Raw genomic sequence first — 21,692 nt, 5'->3', positions numbered from 1 at the left:
TTCCTGTTTTTGGTTTTTAGTTTTCCTTTTGGTTTTGTTTTCATAATTTTTGACAATGATACCAAATGGCCCTAAGGTTTATAACATTGTATCATCAAACTAGGGATCACTTCTCCGTGCATGAATCTCTTCAATTACTGTTCACAGTTACTAATCATTGCCATTGTCCATCAGTCATCACTAGTTTTCATGTCACTGTTCATACCACTGCTTGCTCTGGTATCTTCCTTCCTTTCTTGTGTGTGGTGTAAAGTAGTTGTGTTTTGTGTAAAAAGAATTGCAACAGTTGCAATGTTTGATGCCCTTCTCTTTGGGTATGCAAAGGCCGATTCCTAAAGCCTGTCACAGCTAGTTTTGTTACGTCTATGTTTACTGAGAATCATGCCTTTTAGAAGCTTTCAAGTGTAGTATTTGGAACTTGCCGTTTTGTGCAGTCAATCAAAGAGCTGAAGCTCTTGTTCGTGGTCTATTCTGGTTTTGTACACTTGTTGTTTAGTGTCTACGCCATCATGTATAGTCAATGTTGATTACCAAAAAAATTGAAATTAGGAGTACAATCAACCTCGCTAATAATTACAAAATGCTCAAGCCTCAAGTTACATTATACCTCCACACTAGGCCATTGCATCATCTCTTCCGCCAACATCCGAAGAGCTTCGCGATTTTTAGGGACTCGTCCTTCATTGACCTACATCAATTAAGGAACAAACCATATGTAAAACCATTTTTTTGTGATTGAAGATGCAATTACTTAGCTACTTATTGTTATTATTATATGAATTGCATCATATCCATAGCTCAGTCAAGTTTTCAAATGACCATGTCTATTAGACTCAAACAAAATCAAGGTCAATCAAAATCCAGTCCATTAAGTAATAATGCTCAAATAATCAAGCAACCTAACTCCATCCAATTTTATCAAAATTTGAATATTTGGTTTTAAATTATATTATTGAAGATAAATAATTTCATACAAATATGATGCTAGAATTTACATTAGACATGCATACGGACTATATTTCATGCATATGGTAAAATTATACATGTTGATGGAGAACACGAAGTAAATTTACTGCGACAGTTCCACTGTCCCTACTGCGACAATTTTCTAGATTCCTAGAAAATTAGGTTATTTTAAACAGCTAATATTTCACCTATTATAAATCAGTTACTTAGGGAAGTGGTGCAACATTTCCAATAGGGTTCCTGATTTATCTGCCTGGTCTCCATTCTCCAAGGCTACCAGCCTCTAAATTGTATCATGTAATGGACATTAATTACTATTTTGGAAATTGAAATTTAATTTGCATAAATTGTATTACTTGGGGCTAGGCCATGCGTGCCCATGTCAATATCAGAGCTTCGCTGGCTGTTGTTGCCACCACGAAGATGCCGTAGCTACCACTGCGCAAAACCATCACAACTGAAATGAGCATCCACTAAACCATTAAAATCCTAATCAATCACCTTACCAAAAAGCCCTTAGCCCCCATGATGCAGGACAAAAAGCAAGACCTTGGGAAGATCCTTGTTGGATTATAATTAAGAAGAATTTAGCCAAGGGATTGTTGGATGGGCTCTCATACTAACTATTTGTTTGTACCCTAGAGTAAGATCTATAAGCATCCATGGCAAGCCAAGGACTTGTTGACTGCTAATTTACAAATCGTCCATCCTTATTTGATGAGTCCAATTACAACTTATTGGAAGGCACAGATGAAAACCTACATCTAGTCAATTGATGAGGAAATTTGGATGAACATTCTAGAAGGACCAACGAATCCCATGAAAATGGTGAATGGTTATCTAATTCCCAAGTCCGAGGACAAATGGAATGAAGGAACCAAACAAATTAAAAATTCAAAAGTAAACGTGCTCATGAGTGAGTAAGAGATATTCAAAATGAGAGATGAAGAATCAGTAGCAGGCATGTAAAATCACTTTACGAATATCATTAACCCAATGAAGGGGCTTGGTAAGATCTTTCCTACTCGTGTCATAGTTAAAAAGATCATGCGATCTTTACCAAAGAAATGAGGAGCAAAAATTGTTGCAATAATAGAAGCAAAGGACTTAAACTCTAACCATAGATGAATTTATTGGTTCATTGATTACACATGAAATGGCTATGAATAATACTAACGCTTCACTTGTGCAGGAAAAGAAAAGCATAGCTCTCAAAGCAGTAGAACCAAGTGAAAGCTTTGAAGATGAGAGTGATGAGAGCCAATTGCGAACTTGGCTAGATATTTCAAATGCAAGGGGATCAAAGGGAAGTTCCTTTACAAATCCTGCAAGGATGACAATAACAAAAGCGAGGAAAGTACAAGATACGAATGTAAGAAGCAAGCACATCTCAAATCTGAGTGTCCATTGTACAAGAAAAAACAAAGCAAAGATAAGAAGAAAAGCACTTTGGTAGCCACTTGGAGAGAATCAAGAGCTTCAGACATCGATGATGAAGGAATTGCACAAGAAATTACAAAACTACGCCTTATGGCAAACATCAAATAAAACCAAAAGGAAACCGATAACCCTCCCCTAACTATTAATGATACTTTTGATGGATTAGAGGACCTGCGTCGAAAATATATCAGGTCGAAGCAAAGGTTTTTCAAATTAAAAGCTGAAAATCTTGAACTTAAAGAAAAGAGTCAACAAGAATTTGAAAGCTATGAAACTCAAAAAGCTCAACTTTGAGCTAAAACCCACTTTTTACATCCTAAGGTTGCTAGTCGTTGCAATAATCTTCTAACTCTTTCTATCCCTCTCTCATCTATATAATTTATGTACCTAAATTTCTCTCAAATCTTTTATCAATTAGTCAATTATATAAATCTCATAAGTCATAACTACTCTACAACCTTCTTCCTTATTGCGTTATTCAGGATCTCTATGAAGAAGAGGATTGATGAAGTCATGAAGATCTTGAGAAAGATGGTTTGTACTATTTTGATGGTGGTGGTGGCACATAATTCTCATCATACAACTTCAATTTCTACTCATTGTGTTCCTTTGGATCAAGGGCATGCTTGTTTGGGTCATCCATTCCTACAAAAAACTGCAAAAAAATAAAAATAAAAATAAAAATAAACTTCCCATCTTCAACCCTATTTTTCATTTTGAGCATTATGCATGTAAGTAGAAAGCATGCACATTAGGACATCTTTTCCATCTAGAGTTGAGTCTCAAACTAAATCATTGAATTCTCTTATTCACCCACATATTTAGGGTCCACATAGAGTCAAAACTTCTACTAGTACTTGGATCTATTTGTCAAAATTGTTGAATAATTGGGTGAAATGGAAGACCTAAACACAATGATAGGTCTCTCCCTCTATTTATAATATATGTCACCTACAATGGAAATGACCATAATACCCTTACTAACACACTTATTATTAACAAAACTCAACACATAATAATAATACTAAATGACTAAATAACCATTAACATTCCCCCTCAAGCTAGAGCATCATGGTTTTAAGTAACAGCCACGACCATTACGCAACGCCGTTATGTAACGGTTTTTAGGGTTACCGATACCGTTACACACTGCGAAATCAGTGGGAAGAAAAATCGCAATCGTAGCAAACGTTATGGACTGCGACCATTGCGTAACCGCTATAGGACTGTTACGCCAAAAAAGTTATTTTATTTTTAATTTTTTCTTCACACTTTTTCCCTCTCTTTTATAAATCATTCTCAATATGCTATGTGGCAAGAGGGGGAAAAGATTATAATAAGGATGACAATGATACAAAATTACAATTTTTTTAAATACTCACAAGAGATGCATTAATTAACAATTTAAAAATACTAACTTATTAGGAAAATATTTTATTTTTATAATATTAGTAATTTGGTGTTTATATTCCATATTTTTCAACTTCAATCTTCTTTCTTTTCTAGTCATTTTATATTTGTATTATTCGTATGTCTTATGTGTCTAATAAATTAATGGAGTGCAATGTGTATAATGTATTTTGTTATTAATTAATTTAGCAAACATAAGAATTTATCACACATAAGAAGTACAAATACGCGCACACACATAATTTTTCTGTCAGTGGTGGTTTAAAACAAATGTAAACTTCTTGCCCTAACCAAATAACTTAGTTAGTTGAACTAAAGGATCCAAATACACTAAAACTCTTTCTAAGAAGGGTTAAAAGCTTAAAACATGCAAGTGCGCTAATATGCACAAGGTTGTACGTGCTTGAAAAAAAATCACGGTCATTACACTGGCTTCCCGTTATGTAACATACGCTACTCTTGCTTCCAGTTACATCTGTTACCATTATGTTACACTACCTGCTACCACGATTTAGAACCATGTAGAGCATATATATCATATGCTCCTAGCTATTACAAATGAGTTTCACACAACCACCTCCCAAGGCTTTAGTGAACAAATGAGCAAGCTAAAAATCAGATTTAACATGAGTGGTTGTAATGAGCTTCTGTACAAGTTTCTCTCGAATAAAGTGGCAATCAACTTAAATGTGCTTTGTTTGCTCATGAAAGACCAAGTTGAAGGCAATATGAATAGTTGCTTGATTATCACACATCAACTCCATGGGATGAGAATATGGAAACATAGTTCTTTCAACATGTTCTTCAACCAAACAAGTTCACAAGTAGTGTGTGCCATAGCCCTATACTATGACTCAGCACTCTACCTATTTCCAAGACACCAAATTATCACCAACAAAGATACAATACCCGATTGTGGATCTTCTATATCAGAAGGTGAACCAGCCCAGACTCCATCAATATATCCCCAAATGTTAGTGTGACCTCGACATTGATATAAGAAACCTCTCCCAAGTGCACCTTTGAGATATCTCAAGATGCACATTACTACATCCAAGTAACTTGTTACACTTGTTGCAAAAGATATATCCAGGTGAGTGATTGTGAAATAATTCAACTTTCCAACAAGTCCAAGATTGTCCTGGGTTGGGCAACCAATCACCCAGCACTAGCTTGCTGTTAGGATCGATAGGTGTATTAACGGGCTTGGATCCCAACATTCCAATCTCATCTAAAAGATCAAGAACATACTTCCTCTATGACAAGACAATTCGAGTACGAGATCTCAATACTTCTATACCCGAGAAGTACTTCAATGGTCCCAAACCCTGTGTCTGAAACATAGTCTGCAAGAAATGCTTTAGGCTATGAATATCTTGATTGTCATCACTAGTAATCACAATATCATCCACATACACAATAAGCAAAATCCTTCTGAATGGAGTATGACAAAAAAATATAGAATGATCTACTACACACTGCTGAAGGCCAAATTTAAGTACTACAACACTAAAGCGGCCAAACCATGCCCTTAGAGACTGTTTTAAACCATATATTGACTTCTTGAGCCCACACACAAAGCTTGACTCCCTCTAAGCAACAAACCCAGGTGGTTGCCCCATATAGACTTCCTCCTAAAGATCACAATGTAGGAAAGCATTCTTCACATCTAACTGGCATAGAGGATAGTGATAAGTGGTGACTAAGGAGATGAACAAACGTAGTAAGGCAAGTTTGGCAACAGAGGGGAATGTGTCTAAATAGTCCAAGCCACACACCTATGCATATCCCTTAGCAACAAGGCAAGCTTTCAATCGAGCCAAGGAACCATCTAGACTAACCTTCACAGTATACACCCAACGACAACCAACCACAGACTTATCAAGAGGAAGACACACCAAGTCCCAAGTATCATTATCCAATAGAACATGCATCTTTTCTATCATTGCATTCCTTCATTCAAAATTGGACACGGCTTCAGAAATAGACTTGGGAAGAGCAATAGAAGAGAGGGTACTAACAAAACAGTAGTATGAGGGTGACAAGAAATCATAAGAAACAAAATTAGAGATCGGATGCTGGGTACAAGTACGTTTACCTTTTTGAACAACAATAGGAGAATCAAACACTTGGGGAAGAGGATCATCTGACGACGAAACTGGAGGCGTAGAAGTGGAAGCTGGAGGAAGCTCTCCTCCCTTGAGTCGTCATGTGTACACTTGTAGATTGGGACAATCCAAGCAATGAGAAAGACTCAAACAAGATGAAAATGCAGGACTAGAGGAAAAAAAAAAAGGCTAGGATTGATAACGCTAGGCAGAGGAAAAAACTCATCAAGGTCAATAGAACTCAAGGAATCAGAATAGTACGGTGTAGACTCAAAAAGGTGGCATTAGCAAAGACAAAGAAACAATGTAAAGTCAGATTGTAACATCGATATCCTTTTTTAGTATAGGAATAACCTAGAAAAATACATTTGATAGCACAAGGATCCAATTTATCCCTCCCTGCATTTAATTGATGAACGAATGACACACGACCAAATATATGAGGAAGGGAGAACAAAGGAGCCTCAGGGAAGATAATTGAATATGGGATTTTACCACAAAGGACAGGGGATGGCATTTTATTGATGAGAAAGCAAGCAATGAGAACAGCATCACTCCAAAAAACTTTGGGGACATTCATTTGATACAAACAGGTTTGAGTGACTTCAAGAATATCTCTATTTTTTCTCTTTGCAATTCCATTACTTTGTGGAGTGTGGACACAATATTATTGATGGATCATGCCAAAGTCTGTCATATAGGTAATGAATTGAGTACTAAAGTACTCTTTAGCATCATGACTACGAAGTATTTAGATTGGCATATCAAACTGAGTTCTTATTCGAGAACAAAAGGCACAAAAGATATTAAACCAACTCAGAGCGATTTTTCATCAAATACAACCAAGTCATTATGAAATAGTCATCGAAAAAAGTGACAAAGTATCAAAACCCCAACTTTGACGTGACATGAATAGGACCCCAAATATCATAATGGACTAATGTAAAAGGGCTAACGACTCTTTTATTGGCTTGAGAGTCAAAGGGAACATGATGATGCTTTCCTAATTGACAAGACTCACAATCAAGGATAGACACAGAACTGAAAGTAGGAACTAGATGTTTTAACTTGTCCAATGATGGATGACCAAGGCAATAATGGATTTGATGTGGTGTGACAGCAACACTACAAGCAATAGGAGAAGAGAGTGACTCAAAGTAGTAAAGTCCATCAGCCTCACATCCTGCGCCAATCATCTTCCTTGTCTTCAGATCCTAAATAAGAGCACAATTAGGATAAAAGGTTACAAAGCAATTTAGTGACAATGTAATTTTACTAAAAAACATAAGATTAAAGGGAGATTTAGGAATGCAGAGAACAAAAGAAAGAGAGATGAAGGGAGTAGGATTTACTGTTCCTATTCCCTTAGCAGCAGTAGTGGACCCATCAGCAAGGGTAACTCGAGAGAAGAGTAGATAACCTAGGGACTAGTGGGAGAGATATTGGACAACATAGAGACGGTATGGTTAATTTTCTGAGCAAAAGATGTAATATGATGAGATGCATTAGTCAACATCATCAGTGGTAGTAACAAGAGCCGGATGCCAAATCTCTAGTAGTGCCTACAAGAAAATTTTCAAATCAAGGAATTGGGTACTCTTATTTTCCTGGTTATTGAGATAATACGATAAATAAAATGATTGGAACTATCTCAACGAAAATACACCTTGGACTTGCTAAATGAGAGTGGAATATTGGGAGCTAAACCAATTCACACTCCTATGGATCCCAATGTGAAGTCATATAGGGATGTTAGACTGTTTGGCAACTGATTGGCAAGCTGATCTGCTTGATTGCCACTAGACCTGACAAATCATTCGTTATCAATGTTGGTGAGTTAATTATGGAAAATCCCAAATAGGCACACAATGTGGTATCTCAAGAGATCTCCTGCAAAGCTTTGGTGTATAAATGTAATAGAAAGTGTGAGATCTTGGGATACTTTGACGTAGATGGGCTGGATCGTTTGAAGATTGAAGGTCTACTACTAGATACCATACATTTGTAGGTGGCAATCTTATGTTAAAGCGTAAAAAAAAAAAAAAAATTAATAAAAAATAAAAAGAACTACTATTACAAGACCCACTACTAAAGCTCATTTTTTGTTAGTCTGTTTGTGTGGCCAAAAGTCTCTTCTGTTAGACGTGGGATTCTCGGTGACAAAGCCCATTGATATGTTTTCTAATAATCAAGTTGACATTTATATTGCTAACAACCTAGTGTTTTATAAGAAGGCAAAAGCACATTGAAGTGGACTGACATTTTCTAAGGGATGTGGAATGTGGTGTTGTTGACGAAGGTTGTAAGGACTCCATTTGTGAAATGGATCCAATGTTTTCATAAAGGTTTTTTTTTTAAACATGACTTTTCTAATTTTTGTAACAAAATGGGATTAGGTGATATTTACATATCTATGACTTCAGGGGAAGTGTTAGAACTTAGAACAGTGCTATTCCAGTAATTAGGCAGTGTGGGGGTACTTTTGTCTTCAGGTCCTTTTGTTATTAATATATAGAAAGGGCAAACCTCAAGCTGTATATAAACTCTTGAGGACTGCCAACTGGGTTTTCTCCTTCGTACCTCTTCTTCTCTTCTTCCCTTCTAACCCTAAGGTCACATTTGGTTCACAGAATGCCTATTCCTAGGAATAGATTAGTTTTAGTAGGTTAGTTACAATTGGTTATACAAGAAATTATGTTGTTACTATAAAGCAAAAACATTGTGAAACCTTTTATGAGTCCATAATAAGGAATAGACAAGGACTAACTATTCCCAAATTTCACCATGGTGATGTCTATTCATTTCTTATTACATGTTAAATGAAATAATTAGGAATATACAAAGAATAGTTATTCCCTTGATCCCCAAAAATTTAAACTGTATTCTATCGTATTCCAAGGAATAACTATTCCACAAAACCAAACGAGCCATAAGATTACATTTGGTTCACAGAAATCACATTCCTAGTAATAGTATGGTTATAATAAAAGAATTTGAGGGGTGCTCTTTGTCTAATCTTCTAAGGGATTGAGAGCTGCACTTTGTAATTGTTTTGAAAATTCTTTTATTCCTTATCATTTTTGTTTTTGGCTAAAAAAAGAAGATTTCATTAATAGATAAGGAATTTACAAGAGGGAGAATGAGATATCTGAGATATCTCCCAAGACAAACTGGGACAATCCAGAAATATACAACTAAAAATAATCAAAAGAGAAGAGATTATGAAATCAGCATGTTCCTCCAATCTCTTTAAACTCCTAGAAGCTTGCGTCTCTGAAAAATCCATAACTGACACACCACAGTGAGGCCAAGTACTTAATTTTTTCCAAAACCAACATTCAATTTAATTTTTTCCCAGAAAATATCCGAGTATTATGTTCCATCCATATTCCCTATATCACCGGCCAAAAAAAAAAACCACACTTCCATAAAACTGCCGTCTGTCCTTTTACCAAAGCCTATGAAGGATATATCTAACAAGTCTTTCACCGAAAGAGGACATACCAGCTCTTTCCCACAACACCAAAAAGCATATTCCATATCCTACTTATCTAGCATATGGATTTTGATCTTTTTCATGGTTTTGTGAGTAGAATGAGACACAATGTTCTCTCCTCTCTTCTCTCGTTACTGTTCCTTGGCATCATGGCTGCTACACTATATGGAAGGAGGGGAGTGCTATCAATCCATCAGATCAAAGGTAAGACTGGGTGAAGTGGGTAAGCGAGATTTTTTGTGTGTTCTCGAGTGTAATATGAAGCCAAATTGACGGTTGAGGCTTTCTGTGAGAGCAACAAAATGATTTTCCGATGGTATGGCTTTGAATTTTTGCAGACTGGGGAGGGGTTTTTGAAACACTCAATTTGATAGTGTGAGGTATTTGTTGGCAATTTGGCCAACAAAACTCGGAAGCTTTTGGAGATAGGGTTGGGATGGAAAGGAAGACGGTTTTCAGTTTCTGGAAGACCAGAAGGGGATGAATGGGAAAATTCGGGCAAGTAAGGATTTTCCTGAATGAAAAGGATGGTGTTGAAAATTCGGTGATTGTTCTTGGAGCCAGGTAGTGTCAACACAGAAGAACGGGACCTATGATAAATGTGGTTGCGTGATCTATTCCCAGCAGCAACAAGCGATGCAGCAGATACAGCAAAAAGTGATGAAGCAGATACAGAAACAGGAGAACGAGCAATGCAGGCAAAGCATCAGACTCAAAAGCAACTGCAGTTTGATCATCCATCATCGGCGGGACATCTCCGTATGGAGATTATGGATCCGATGGCAGAGGCACCTAGGGTTTGGGAGTGCAGTGAAGGCAAGATGGAGTGGGTTGGGTTGCCTGACCATCAAATTGGATTTGGGCTGGATTTTGGGTCCCTCAGGATTTGAGAACTTGGACAGACACAGAAAATGGGTAGTTAGCCCAAATGTCTTTAGTGGTGATCTGGCCCAACTTCCAGTCCAATGGAACTTGAATAAAAGCCAGCGGTCACCTGGAGCTCATAGCAATTTTAATGAGTTTCTTGCCCAGGCCCAAAATTCTAATTATTGCAAAACCCAGTGCAGCGAATTGTCACATGGAGACTGCTTCTCCCCCTTCTGAAGAACAAGTTTAACGCATCATTGCAGGAAAAGGATCCAAAGCCTTCCACTGAGCAACACGAGGGGATTGGCAGGGTGAATCAAGCAGGGCAACCTCCAACCAGGGAAAGTAACAACTCAGTCTTGAGAAAACAACCAGAAATCCTGTGCTTTTGGGTTTTGATGCAAGAGGGTTGCATGCATAAAGGCTCACAAAGGTGCTACAGATAACATACAGAGGTGGGGATAATGATCCTGGTCAGGGAAGGAATTTCAAGAAGATCTATGTTCACCAAGTGGACAAGGAAGACGGTTCTTCTAAGAAAACAGGGAAAAATGGAATGAGCAATATTGAAAGCACATCATGTGTCATGAAGCCCCAGAACTTTTTGAAGGGAGATACAAATAAGAGGAGTATTAAAAGGAAAGGAGAAACGGTGTAATGTGTTGGATAATGGAAGCAATTTATATTAATGACTTTGCAGACAAGGGTGATTTGCTCATGGATGAGATTTGAGATCATAGTGGCTATGCTTCTGAATCATCTGATTTACTTGGGGATTTATCATATGTGGTGCCATCTCCAGAATAAGGTTTTGAGGGCATTTTTAAAAAATTCTGGATGGTTTGGGTAAGAGGAAACAGCCCAAGGAAGGGATTTTGCTCATTCCAGTTGTTGAGGTTGATAAGAAAGACTTAGAAGCTCAACAATTAATGGATGATATGGGTCTGTAGCCTTCTGGCCCTGGAGGTAATGAGGTTTGCTTGGATGAAGTGATCCGTGAACTATGAGGACAAGGGTTTAAAGAGGGGTTTCTTATGTTCCTTGTTAGTTAGGTTTTCTATTTTTTAATTATTTTATTTCGTTTTATTTTTTAGGATTGATCGTCCTCTTTATCGTTGTAATCTCCTCTTCTTTTATTAATCAAAAAAAAAATAAAGACTTTGATAGTTTGTATCAAAAGATGTTCTCATCATAAAGAAAATCTAAAGCTTTTCACGAATCCACAAGGAATAACTACTCCCAACTCTCACCATGGGAATATCTATTCCTTCTTATTCCATTTTTGATGGAATAATAACAAACGAGAAGGAATAACTATTACATCTATTTCCAAAATTCTTGTTGTATTCCATCATATTCTTTAGAATAGCTATTCCATGAACCAACTGTAACCTAAGTGCTGTATTTTCTTCATTGGAACTTCAACAATTTTATGCTAGCAACAGTCCACATATTTTTATTTTTATTTTTTCATATTTACCAACCAAGTTTCAAAGTTTATATTATCTAAATTTATGAAAAATAACATATAGATAAATTTTCAATATTTATTTTATATAGTTGGTACTTGGTAGATCCTCAAACTAATCCTGAACCAAATAAATAAAAATAAAAGACCTTACGCTTTCAATTATAAAATCCTTGGACTGCCATCACCACCCATTGCAGTCAGAACACTACCTTTTGTCTAACCCAACCCGTGAGGCATCCGCACACAAAACCAAATTTGTTTAAATGACCAAATCCATTAATATCACCTAACACCAAACCCCTCATTCAATCAGTCAAGATTCCCAGTAACCCAAGCTCCATATCCTAAAGTCTTGTCCAACAAAAAAAATGGTGAAAATTTTGAACTTTGATGCTTTGGATAGCATGTTTATTAATTGGCAGCTAAAGCTGAAGCAAGCAACAACAAATTGATGACTGAACAGGATAGGTTGGTTGCACCAAACAGAAGAGATGTAATAAAATGAACAATAAAAAATTGCTTGCTATCTACAAGCAACCCCCTGCCATTACATAATGACATTACTGAAATAGAATTATGCATGCTGGAAGCCAACATTTGTTCTAATCACAAGAATGGAACGCACATACCCGTTCAAATTTCTTGGTGATCCAGATTGGGAAACACAAGAAAAGGGTCAGGCTATATGGATCACTGTTCCATAAGGGGTGTACAATCCTTGTATCACTGACCTAGAAAAACTATAGGTTCAACATTATGCACAATGGAGGTCAATTTTTGTTCTTGAGATCACAAAAATGGAAGGCAAATATTTGTTCACATTTCTAAGTGATCCAGATTGGAGACACAAGTGGGTCAGGCAATATGGATCACAGTTCCGTAAGGGGTATACCAATCCTAGTATCACTGGCCCAGATCAACTATAAAAGAATTTTATACTCAAAAATCTTATAAATTCCAACCAGCGGCATGAATCTGAGAAGTTTTGATAATGCTCAATGATAAACCAGGCGATGTAGCAGAAACAACTAATGCAGTTGACAATAAAATGGGACATATTGTTGTCATTATCTTATTTAGCTTTAGCTTCTGGCTACAAGAGGAATGAAGACAGGGAAATCACCAGCCAGATGACATAACCAAGAAAGTACTTGAAAATGCTGATATGAGGATCTGGTCACACTTCTTGAATAGAATCCCTAAAAATTACTGTTTTGAGAAGGAAACTATGTCCACCAGGGAGTTGTTCATTCCTCAAAGGAAGATACTGGGGGCAGCCTCTCCGCAGTGGCATGGTACCAAAAGCCAGATTTCTCATATGATCATCAATCAATAGACATGCCAAAAGAAACTTAAATGAGAAAGCATTGCGTGATGACAGACTATGGACTTGTATGATGTTCAATTTTTACTGATCCAGGATTCTAAATCAATGTAAGAGCAGTTAAACAGACATTAGATATTGGCATACAAATATATCAAAGAGCTTAATAAGCAAGATGGCATGTTGGTCACATGATAAGTAGAGCGAGCTCTATGTAGAGAAAAGAAGTGATCACACAGTAACTGCAACTTGGGTATTTGATGACGGATATTCTGTAGCAGCTTGCACTGGAAATTTGTTCAAGCCTGAGAACTTCTCAGAATCTGAAGTTGAGGATCTCATAACTTTTTACAGGTTAGCAACTATCATAAGTATCGAGAGTATGATTACCATTCAGAGTGTCAGAGTTGAAAAATGCTTGACAACTTAGGGCTACTCTATTATTACAACAAGAAACACCTCTATTCTAACAATCTGGAATTAACCATATGAATCTTTTCTCCCCACTCAGCTCCTGTTTTAACCATATGAATCTTTTTTTCTCCAACTAAGTTCCATTTTGGCCATCACCTCTGCTGGATTAAATTTAATAAGTATGCTGTTGACACTCTTAGCTCACATTCTTTTCTGTCTACCCCAGCACTAATTTGTTGTGTTTCAATACTGCAAAAAAGTTTTGCAGAGTTGGATTTGCACGCCAAAACTGTACTGCAAAGGACAAGTAAAAGAACAGCCAAACAGAAATAATGATATAATCACCATAGTGGTAAAATCCAAAAGCCATAGCCTTTTATCTGATATCAAGCATCAAGTATCAATTGACCAATGAAAAAATATGAGCATCATCCTTTGCTGCTTGCTAGCATCTTCCAAACTCCAGTTTTGTACTTTTGTGTATAGAAGTCAGTCCAAACAACTCCAAAGCAACCAAAGAAAAAGGAGCCACTATATCTCTAACCTTGCTTGAGCTCAAGAAGCACTGAAACTGCCCCCCTTTTATCTACACAAATACTTGAGCTATCAAAGATTAAAAATTTATACAATAAAAAAAAATATTAACGATTAGAAAAAGAGACATACTACTTATTTGATCCCAAAAGGCATCTTGGCCTACTCACTGAAACAACAAGTTCTCCACTCCATAACAATGCCAAACATATTGACATGGTCCATGACTTCATTAGGAGGGAAGCTCACTGCAAAGCTTAGATGGAAGTGAGATGCCAGCAACACAAAAATTTTCAAAACGCCACAAATTTTTATACTATGTAAGAAAAGTTTAAAGATAATTCTATGGAACACATTCATTTAGAGATTCAAACTAAAGAAAATGGCAAAATCGTCAGCATCAAAGCAATCTTAAATCATTCCAAAGAATATGTGGATGAAGTTCAAATAGAGCACATGCATCTCATATTGGGCAAGTAAAAAACAGAGGGGGCCCACAACAACATCTCCTCTCAAAAATTTGACTTTCAAATTTTGATATCTAATTTATGAATTGTTTTAATTAATTCAATGAAGTTTCAGGCTATGAAGATTTTCCTCCTGCAAAAATTATGTTTTATTCGATTACTTTCAAGTTTCAATTCTAGTGCCTTAAGTTCTATTAGGGAGTTGCTACTATATTTAAGAGACTGAAGAGTCATGATTGGTGTTTGTAAATTTATAGAAAGCTCGTAGACTTATTAACTTGAGTTTCTTTTGTAGTTTGGAAAGAATTTTATTTATTCCAAACCTTCCACCAATAGTTTCTATTTTGGACTGGCTTTGCAGGTTTTTAGTTGATTGCAACATTTCAGTTCTTCTTTTTTCTTTTTTTCTTTTTTTCCTCTTCACACAAAGACTTCTCCAACAGTCTTCTTTTACTCTGCTATCCAATATTTTCCCAGAGCCAACCCTCAGCTCCCCACTTCCGAACCAAAATCTGTGCTCACTCTTCTGCACTACTAGGCTTAGAGCCTTAGAAGCAGGAACCTCCATGACATTTCTACTTTGGAACCTTTATTTAGTTTCTTACTCAAAACCTAATTAGAACCTCATTCCTATCATGACAAATTTTGCACTCATCATGGTATAACTTCCAACTGACCAAACACCACCACCCCCAAAACACACCTGTTCTCTCACACATAATCTTTTCAATGGAAAAACCAGAGGACAAAAAGGTTTACTTACTCTTCATCCTAAGATTTTCTAGTCTCGGAACCTCACGTGTATTTTGTGTGTGTGTGTGTGTGTGTGTGTGTGAGAGAGAGAGAGAGAGAGAGAGAGAGAGAATCCTAAAAAGCATAGCCCATGGTCTGTGCTTCTTTAGAATAGCACACCACAATCCTTAGTACTTCATAGAACAATAGAATCTCAGTTCTCAAGTATGCATATTCTTTAGTCAAGAGGACAAAAAATTAAAAAATCTTACTTCTTCTAGTGCAGCAGCCAAATCATCCCTTGTAGGAACATCAGAATCTGCAATACCAAGTAAGCTTCTACGTTCATCTTCTCTTGGATCCTCAATCATTATGGTCAACTTAACCTAAACAGATTCACAAAAATGAACAAGTAAATAACACGAGTGATTCGCCCAAACACATAACATGGTCACATAGGAAAAGAAATATGAAACAAGACAACAAAATGGTATCTGAGGCAGCTACAATTCAGGAAAAAGTAAATAAATCACAAATTAGCAAATTCAATAGCAATAAGGAATAACAAAATGGAGCCAATAAAGCTCATGTTAAAATGTATGAGGCAGTATAACTTATGATAGCAAGGAACAGTAACACAATGTTTGGATAACTAATAGATAAAAGAAAAGAAATGATAGTGGTTACTTTTAAAGAACTAAAGAAAAAGGAAAGGATAGTGCCTTCCTTTTTTCTGTTTGGATAAGTAGAGAGCAATTTAAAGAAAGGAGAAATTTCTCTCTTACATTGTTTGGATAAACGAAAAGAAAGGAAAAGATTAATTTATTTTACAAAATTGACCTTTCATTTTGTTTCTTTTTTTCTATAGGTTTATGCTTCATGGTGTGATTCTGGTATTCTCAAAACTTTTTTTATCATTAAATGGAGATATACAAAACGAGGGCTATGAGGGGTTTTAATTTCCCTACGTTTCTCTTTATTTATTTTATAAAGTGTAAACCAAATGAGTGATATGGAAGGACAGAATTTGATTTCTTTTCTTTTTCAATTCAAACCAGTAGTAGAGAACAAATGGATTAAAGGATAAAGTAGACCACATGAAGGCCAAAACTATTAACCCAAACATGCTTGATAGAAACAAAATTTTTCAACACAGATATGAAGAAACATAAAGAGGCAGACGGGAAAAGAGGTTAGAGGGAGAGAAAAGAGACACAGGGAAATTCTAAATTTCATAGAATTAAACTCTCCACATACAACTGCCATGATAGATACATTGAGTTAACTAGAAAACATACATAAATAATAACCCCCTAAAAGCTAAAAATATATAACAAACTGTGCTTTCCAGAATTAAACACAAGAATCCTAATCTCCTATGCCTAAAATAAGTGTGTTGAATTAACAGCCCAAGTGGCACTGATGGCCCCCCATCGTTGAGAGGAACTCTTTGGAGAGTTAAATACAGCTCCAACAGCTCAAAAACTCTCACAAGCAGCATCCTTAGTAAGCCATTCAGCGTCCGAAGCAGGATAGTATCTCCATTGAACCAAATATCACTGAAAATCACTCTAAGAAGAAGCCACAAACATATCATTCAAAGTAGCATCTACTGTATCCCAAGGCTGAGAAATGGAATGAGCCTGGGGGACTGCAGAACTTGCATGAACACTAGAAAAGAAGGGAAAAGGCTCAAAGGTGCCCCAGAAAGATATCAAGTCTTCTGCACTGAAAACAGTACTAGTGCTCATACGGTCAAGCAAATCAAGTACACATGCATTAGGTCTAAGTTATGGAGAGATGGGCCAATGCAAGGGCATGGGCATGCAGCTTCTTAATGGAATTTTTGGGATAGCATTCAAGTCTACCTCAAACCATGAAATACATTAAATTCTTTAGCCCTGAAATGAACATCAGGCAAACTTATAATTCGTATTAGTAGTGAAAAATTTACACCTAATCTCAACATGCAACTCATGGATGTGACAAACAGAAGATGACGCTGGCTCAAAGACACAAATGTCTCGCGGTAAAGGAACCAGGTAAATAGGAGCAAGGGGTTTATAGTCGAAGACACACTCGAAAAGACTCTTGCATGTGGACCTATTCATTGATATGCAAGCAAACTCAACTACCATGTTTTTCTCCCACTACACATATAAGCAGACCACCCAATCTAGGATTTACAAACTATGGATTGGGAATAACATGCTAAAGAAAATTGTTGAAACATCAAATTATTATTATGCATCTTCCAAAGTGTCTTCCAAGAGAAATAATAAAGGTTCTACAACTTAGCCACATGTGAATTGTGATCTAGCAAAGGTCCTACGACACAAAATGAAATGAGCCATTTTGGAGAAACAATCAACTCAAACAAAGTTGGAATCATGTGCTCAAGCTGTTTTTGGGAACCCAAGAACAAAACCCACAACAAGTATCTCCAAGGCATGTGGCAAAGAAGAGGGGTATAACAACCAATGTTTTGTTTTCTAAATTTAGCTAGTTAACAAGTACACAAATCAAAGACTACTTAGCTCCTTCTCTCCTCAAAAATGACCATTACAACCCATCCTCAACTAAGTCAATACCTAATCTCTAGCCAAATGACAAACCAAGTCACCAACAAGTAATTCTCAAACTACAAGATTTCCAAAAGAAGCACAGAGGATGCATAACTCGAAGCCCCTGAACAGAGAACCCTTGTGGATGAGAAAGTCTATTAACCTCTAATTAGTTAATTCCTTAAAAATGAGCCAAAGACAAGCAGAATATTCATCCTTTAAGGGCTTGAATCCTATGACCTTGTTACCCATGACATGAATGACTAAAACCCAATAAAGAGCCATCAACAATGTTTCAACACAATGTGTACTCATTAAAGTATTTTACCCAACAAGAATGCTTAGCACCAAATTTTTTTACGAAAATAGTTAGAAAAAGAGCACAATAGCTTTAAGTAAAAGATAAAATCTCTAGTGTCAAGGGGATCTCATCACTGAATAAAATCATATATGTCGTATTCTGCATAGCCTCTGAGAGTTTCTTACTGAATGTTCAAGGGGGCTCTATTGACTCAACTCCACTTGTATGTGCCTCAGAGGCATAACAAGCAATTTCAAAGCCTCAACAAAAATCTAGATGGATGCCCAAGTATAGTGAGTCATCTTCTACTTATTCCAAATTCCAATCAAACTCCTGTGTTAAGTCATGGGAGCCATAATACTGACAAAAGCCCAATTGAATTGCCTATATAAAGTAACTAAGTCATGTACAAACCTAATAAATAGTCATAGGCTCAAGCCTCTTCTTAATGACACTAATATTATGAAGATCAACTCATCAGCTACTACACCTTTCGTAGAAACCACAAAATCAAGAAAGAGCGGGCACTTCTCAAGGTTGGCATATAGCATAACTTTCCTTCAACATGACAAAAACATCAAGAAAATGAACCAGTGCTCCCTTTTAGTCCAAGTATAGATAATATATCATCAAAATAAACCACTAAGAATTCACAAATGAATAACTGCAAACAAGAGTCATAACCCTTATACAAGTGCTATTAGCATGTCCAAAGGGCACGACCAACCACTTAAAACAAACCATCGTGGACCTTATCTCCACTACAGAGATCAATCTTCAAAACCCATTAGAGCTACCTAACATGTAAAACATGACCTCAAGTCTAGGTATAGGAACCTACACTTCAATGGGAATCTCATTTATGGTCAATGTTATCAATGCACTCCTCCAAGACCCAACCTTTTTAAGGGTTAAAGGCCTGACACAGTGCAAAGACTAAGTCTATGCCATACAAAACCCCATCCTAAAGCTTCTCCTACCTACATATTCAATGCAACACCCTCCTTAGGACTCAATATCTAGTGGGGAAGATTAGGGAACTCAGATCCAGGAACCAAATCTACAGCATGATAAATATTTCTTATTGGCAACAACAGTCACGAAGGAGCACATCTAGTGCAACATCTGAAAACTTAGTCAATGAATCTCCTACAATAGGAGACAGCTCAAAAGCAAAAATCACTGACCTCCAAAGAAGTCTTCCTGAAAACAATAGCTAAAAAGTACTCACTCTTCAGACCTTTTTCAAATGCCTCACGGTCTAGGAGACTGATTGCTTTCCCCACTGGACCTATGGGGCTAATTCTCATTCCCAATGTACTTGGCAGGAATAAAAACCTAAACACATAAGTGTTCGCCCTAGTTGGTTACATACAAATTATATAACCAAGGACACCCATAGTAGTCAAAATAACCGCACCTGAGGCGCATCTAGGCACAAGGAGCACTGAGGTGATGAGGCTTGCACCTCATAGGGGTCAAGGCAAGGCAACCATTAAGAGGTTCAGTAAGGCGGGCCTCACACATGTTTATGGTATACTTTGTTTTTTTTTTTTTTTATCTTTTAATCTCAAGCCATCTATTTTTTTCCTTCCTTTTTTTTTTTTTTTTTGTGTGTTTTTGTGGAATTTCTGCACTTTTTCCTAACATATCTGCTCAGCTGCTCTCACTTCTCAGGCTTCTTCTTTTCTTCTACTGGCCTGCTGTGCTCCTCTCAGTCAGAGCAGCAAACCACATCGTTGAATTTTTCTTCTTTTTTGCTGTCAATTTTTTTGTCAGAATTTCTACTCTGCTGCTTCTCAGATTTCTTCTTCTTTTGAATTGCACTGCCGCTCTCTCTAAGCCCATCAATGTGCTCTCTTTTCCTCTTTTTTTTTTTTTTTTTTTGCTGTTTTATTTCAAAACTAATCTGCTTTTTTTTCCCTGGAAGCATTTCTTTTTCTTGGCATTTCTGTTTCTGTTATATGGAATTTCTGGCATCTCAGCCAGAGCTGCACTACTGCTGTTTTGCTGCTTTTTTTTTTTTTTTTTTCCAGCTGCCTACTTCTGCTTCTATTTTGTGGAACATATTCTATAAGTGTTGCATATTATTGAAAGTTCGTGTTATAGTATTCATTGTTATGTTCTAGTATTTGATATTTTAAAATTCAAATTGTAGTGCTACTGTGTTCAAAATCAAGAACCCATTGGACAGGGCATTCACAGACAATTTTAATTCGCTGTTGCTTCACACCTCACGCCCAGGCTCCAAGTACACTTCATGTCTCAGTGCACCTTGCACCTTTGACTACTATAAGGACGCCCTAATTGGGATCCATTATATAGCACATCAAAATAGACACAATATACCTATAGTCTCCTAACTAGATGAAAGCTAAACATCTCTAATCTCTCTATAAAAACAACAACAACAACAACAACTACAAGCCTTAAGTCCCAATAGGTGGGGTCAGTTACATGAATCCTTTTCCATCAATTCACCCGATCAACAGCATTTTCCTCTTTTAGATTAAGGGCTATTAAATCCTTCCTCACTACCTGGTTCCAAGTTATTTGAGGCCTACCTCTACCAATTCTCATGCTAGAAACAATAACTAATTCACTCCTCCACACAGGTGCTCTACACTAAGCCTACGTCTCAAATACCCAAACCACCTAAGCTGCCCCTTCCTTATCTTGACTGCAACTAGTGATATGACTAAATTATTCCATATGGGCTCATTTCTTACTTTATCTTTTAATGTTTTACCACTCATCCACCTCAACATTCACATTTCAACAACTTTTACTTCTTGTACATGTTATTTCCTAGTTTCCCAACATTCTGAATCATAAAGGATAGTTGGCCTATCTTATAAAACTTTTTTTTTTAAATTTTAAGGTATTCTACGATCACACAACACACCTGACGCACTCCTCCATTTTACCCAACCTGTTTTAATTTTATGTACTACATCTTATTCAATTTCCCCTTCCACTTGTATAATAAATCCAAGATATCTAAATCTATTAGTGCTATTAATCTCTTGATTATCAAGTTTAATCTTCTCTCCACTATTACTCTTTACATTACTGAAATTACATCTCATATATTCAGTTTTATTCCTACTTAGCCTAAACCCTTTAGACTCTAATGTGGCTCTCCAAAGTTCGAGCTTAGATTCCACTTTGTTCCTACTATCATCAATCAACACAATATCATCTGCAAACAACATACACCAAGGGATCTCATCTCGAATATTCCTAGTAAGTTCATCAATCACAAAAGTAAAAGAAATAAGAACTCAAAGTAGAACTTTTATGTAAACCTATTGTGATTGAAAAATCTCTAGATTCCCCTCTTATAGTCCTCACACTAGTCACTACTCTATCATACATATATCCTTAATGACCTCAGTATATCTATTGCATACCCCTTTCTTTTCAGAGACCCAACAAAGAATTTCCCTAGAACTCTATCGTATGCTTTTTCTAGATCAATAAAAGCCATATGCAAGTCCCTCTTCTTTTCCCTAAGCTTTTCCATTAAACTTCTTAAAAGATAAATAGCTTTTGTTATTGATCTCCCAAGCATAAAACCAACTTAATTTTCTGAAAT

The 21,692-nt window shown here is 36.6% G+C and overlaps 1 protein-coding gene across 2 annotated transcripts in view; it reads right to left on the bottom strand.

Moving 5' to 3' along the window:
* The window catches only part of LOC131159767 (ycf3-interacting protein 1, chloroplastic), a 40,638-nt gene that overhangs the window by 11,753 nt on the left and 7,193 nt on the right, over positions 1-21,692 (bottom strand). For both annotated transcript variants that reach the window (XM_058114926.1, XM_058114925.1), the window contains 2 exons: positions 15,502-15,615; positions 608-688 (listed from right to left, as the gene is read on the bottom strand). In XM_058114926.1, the coding sequence (XP_057970909.1) occupies positions 608-688; positions 15,502-15,615 (195 nt within the window). The remainder of the gene's footprint in view (positions 1-607; positions 689-15,501; positions 15,616-21,692) is intronic.

The sequence above is a fragment of the Malania oleifera genome, chromosome 7, assembly GCF_029873635.1.
Source record: "Malania oleifera isolate guangnan ecotype guangnan chromosome 7, ASM2987363v1, whole genome shotgun sequence".
Classification (NCBI taxonomy): Eukaryota; Viridiplantae; Streptophyta; class Magnoliopsida; order Santalales; family Ximeniaceae; genus Malania; species Malania oleifera.
The sequence above is the reverse complement of the archived record's forward strand: the minus strand, read 5'-3'. Positions and strand labels throughout refer to the sequence as shown.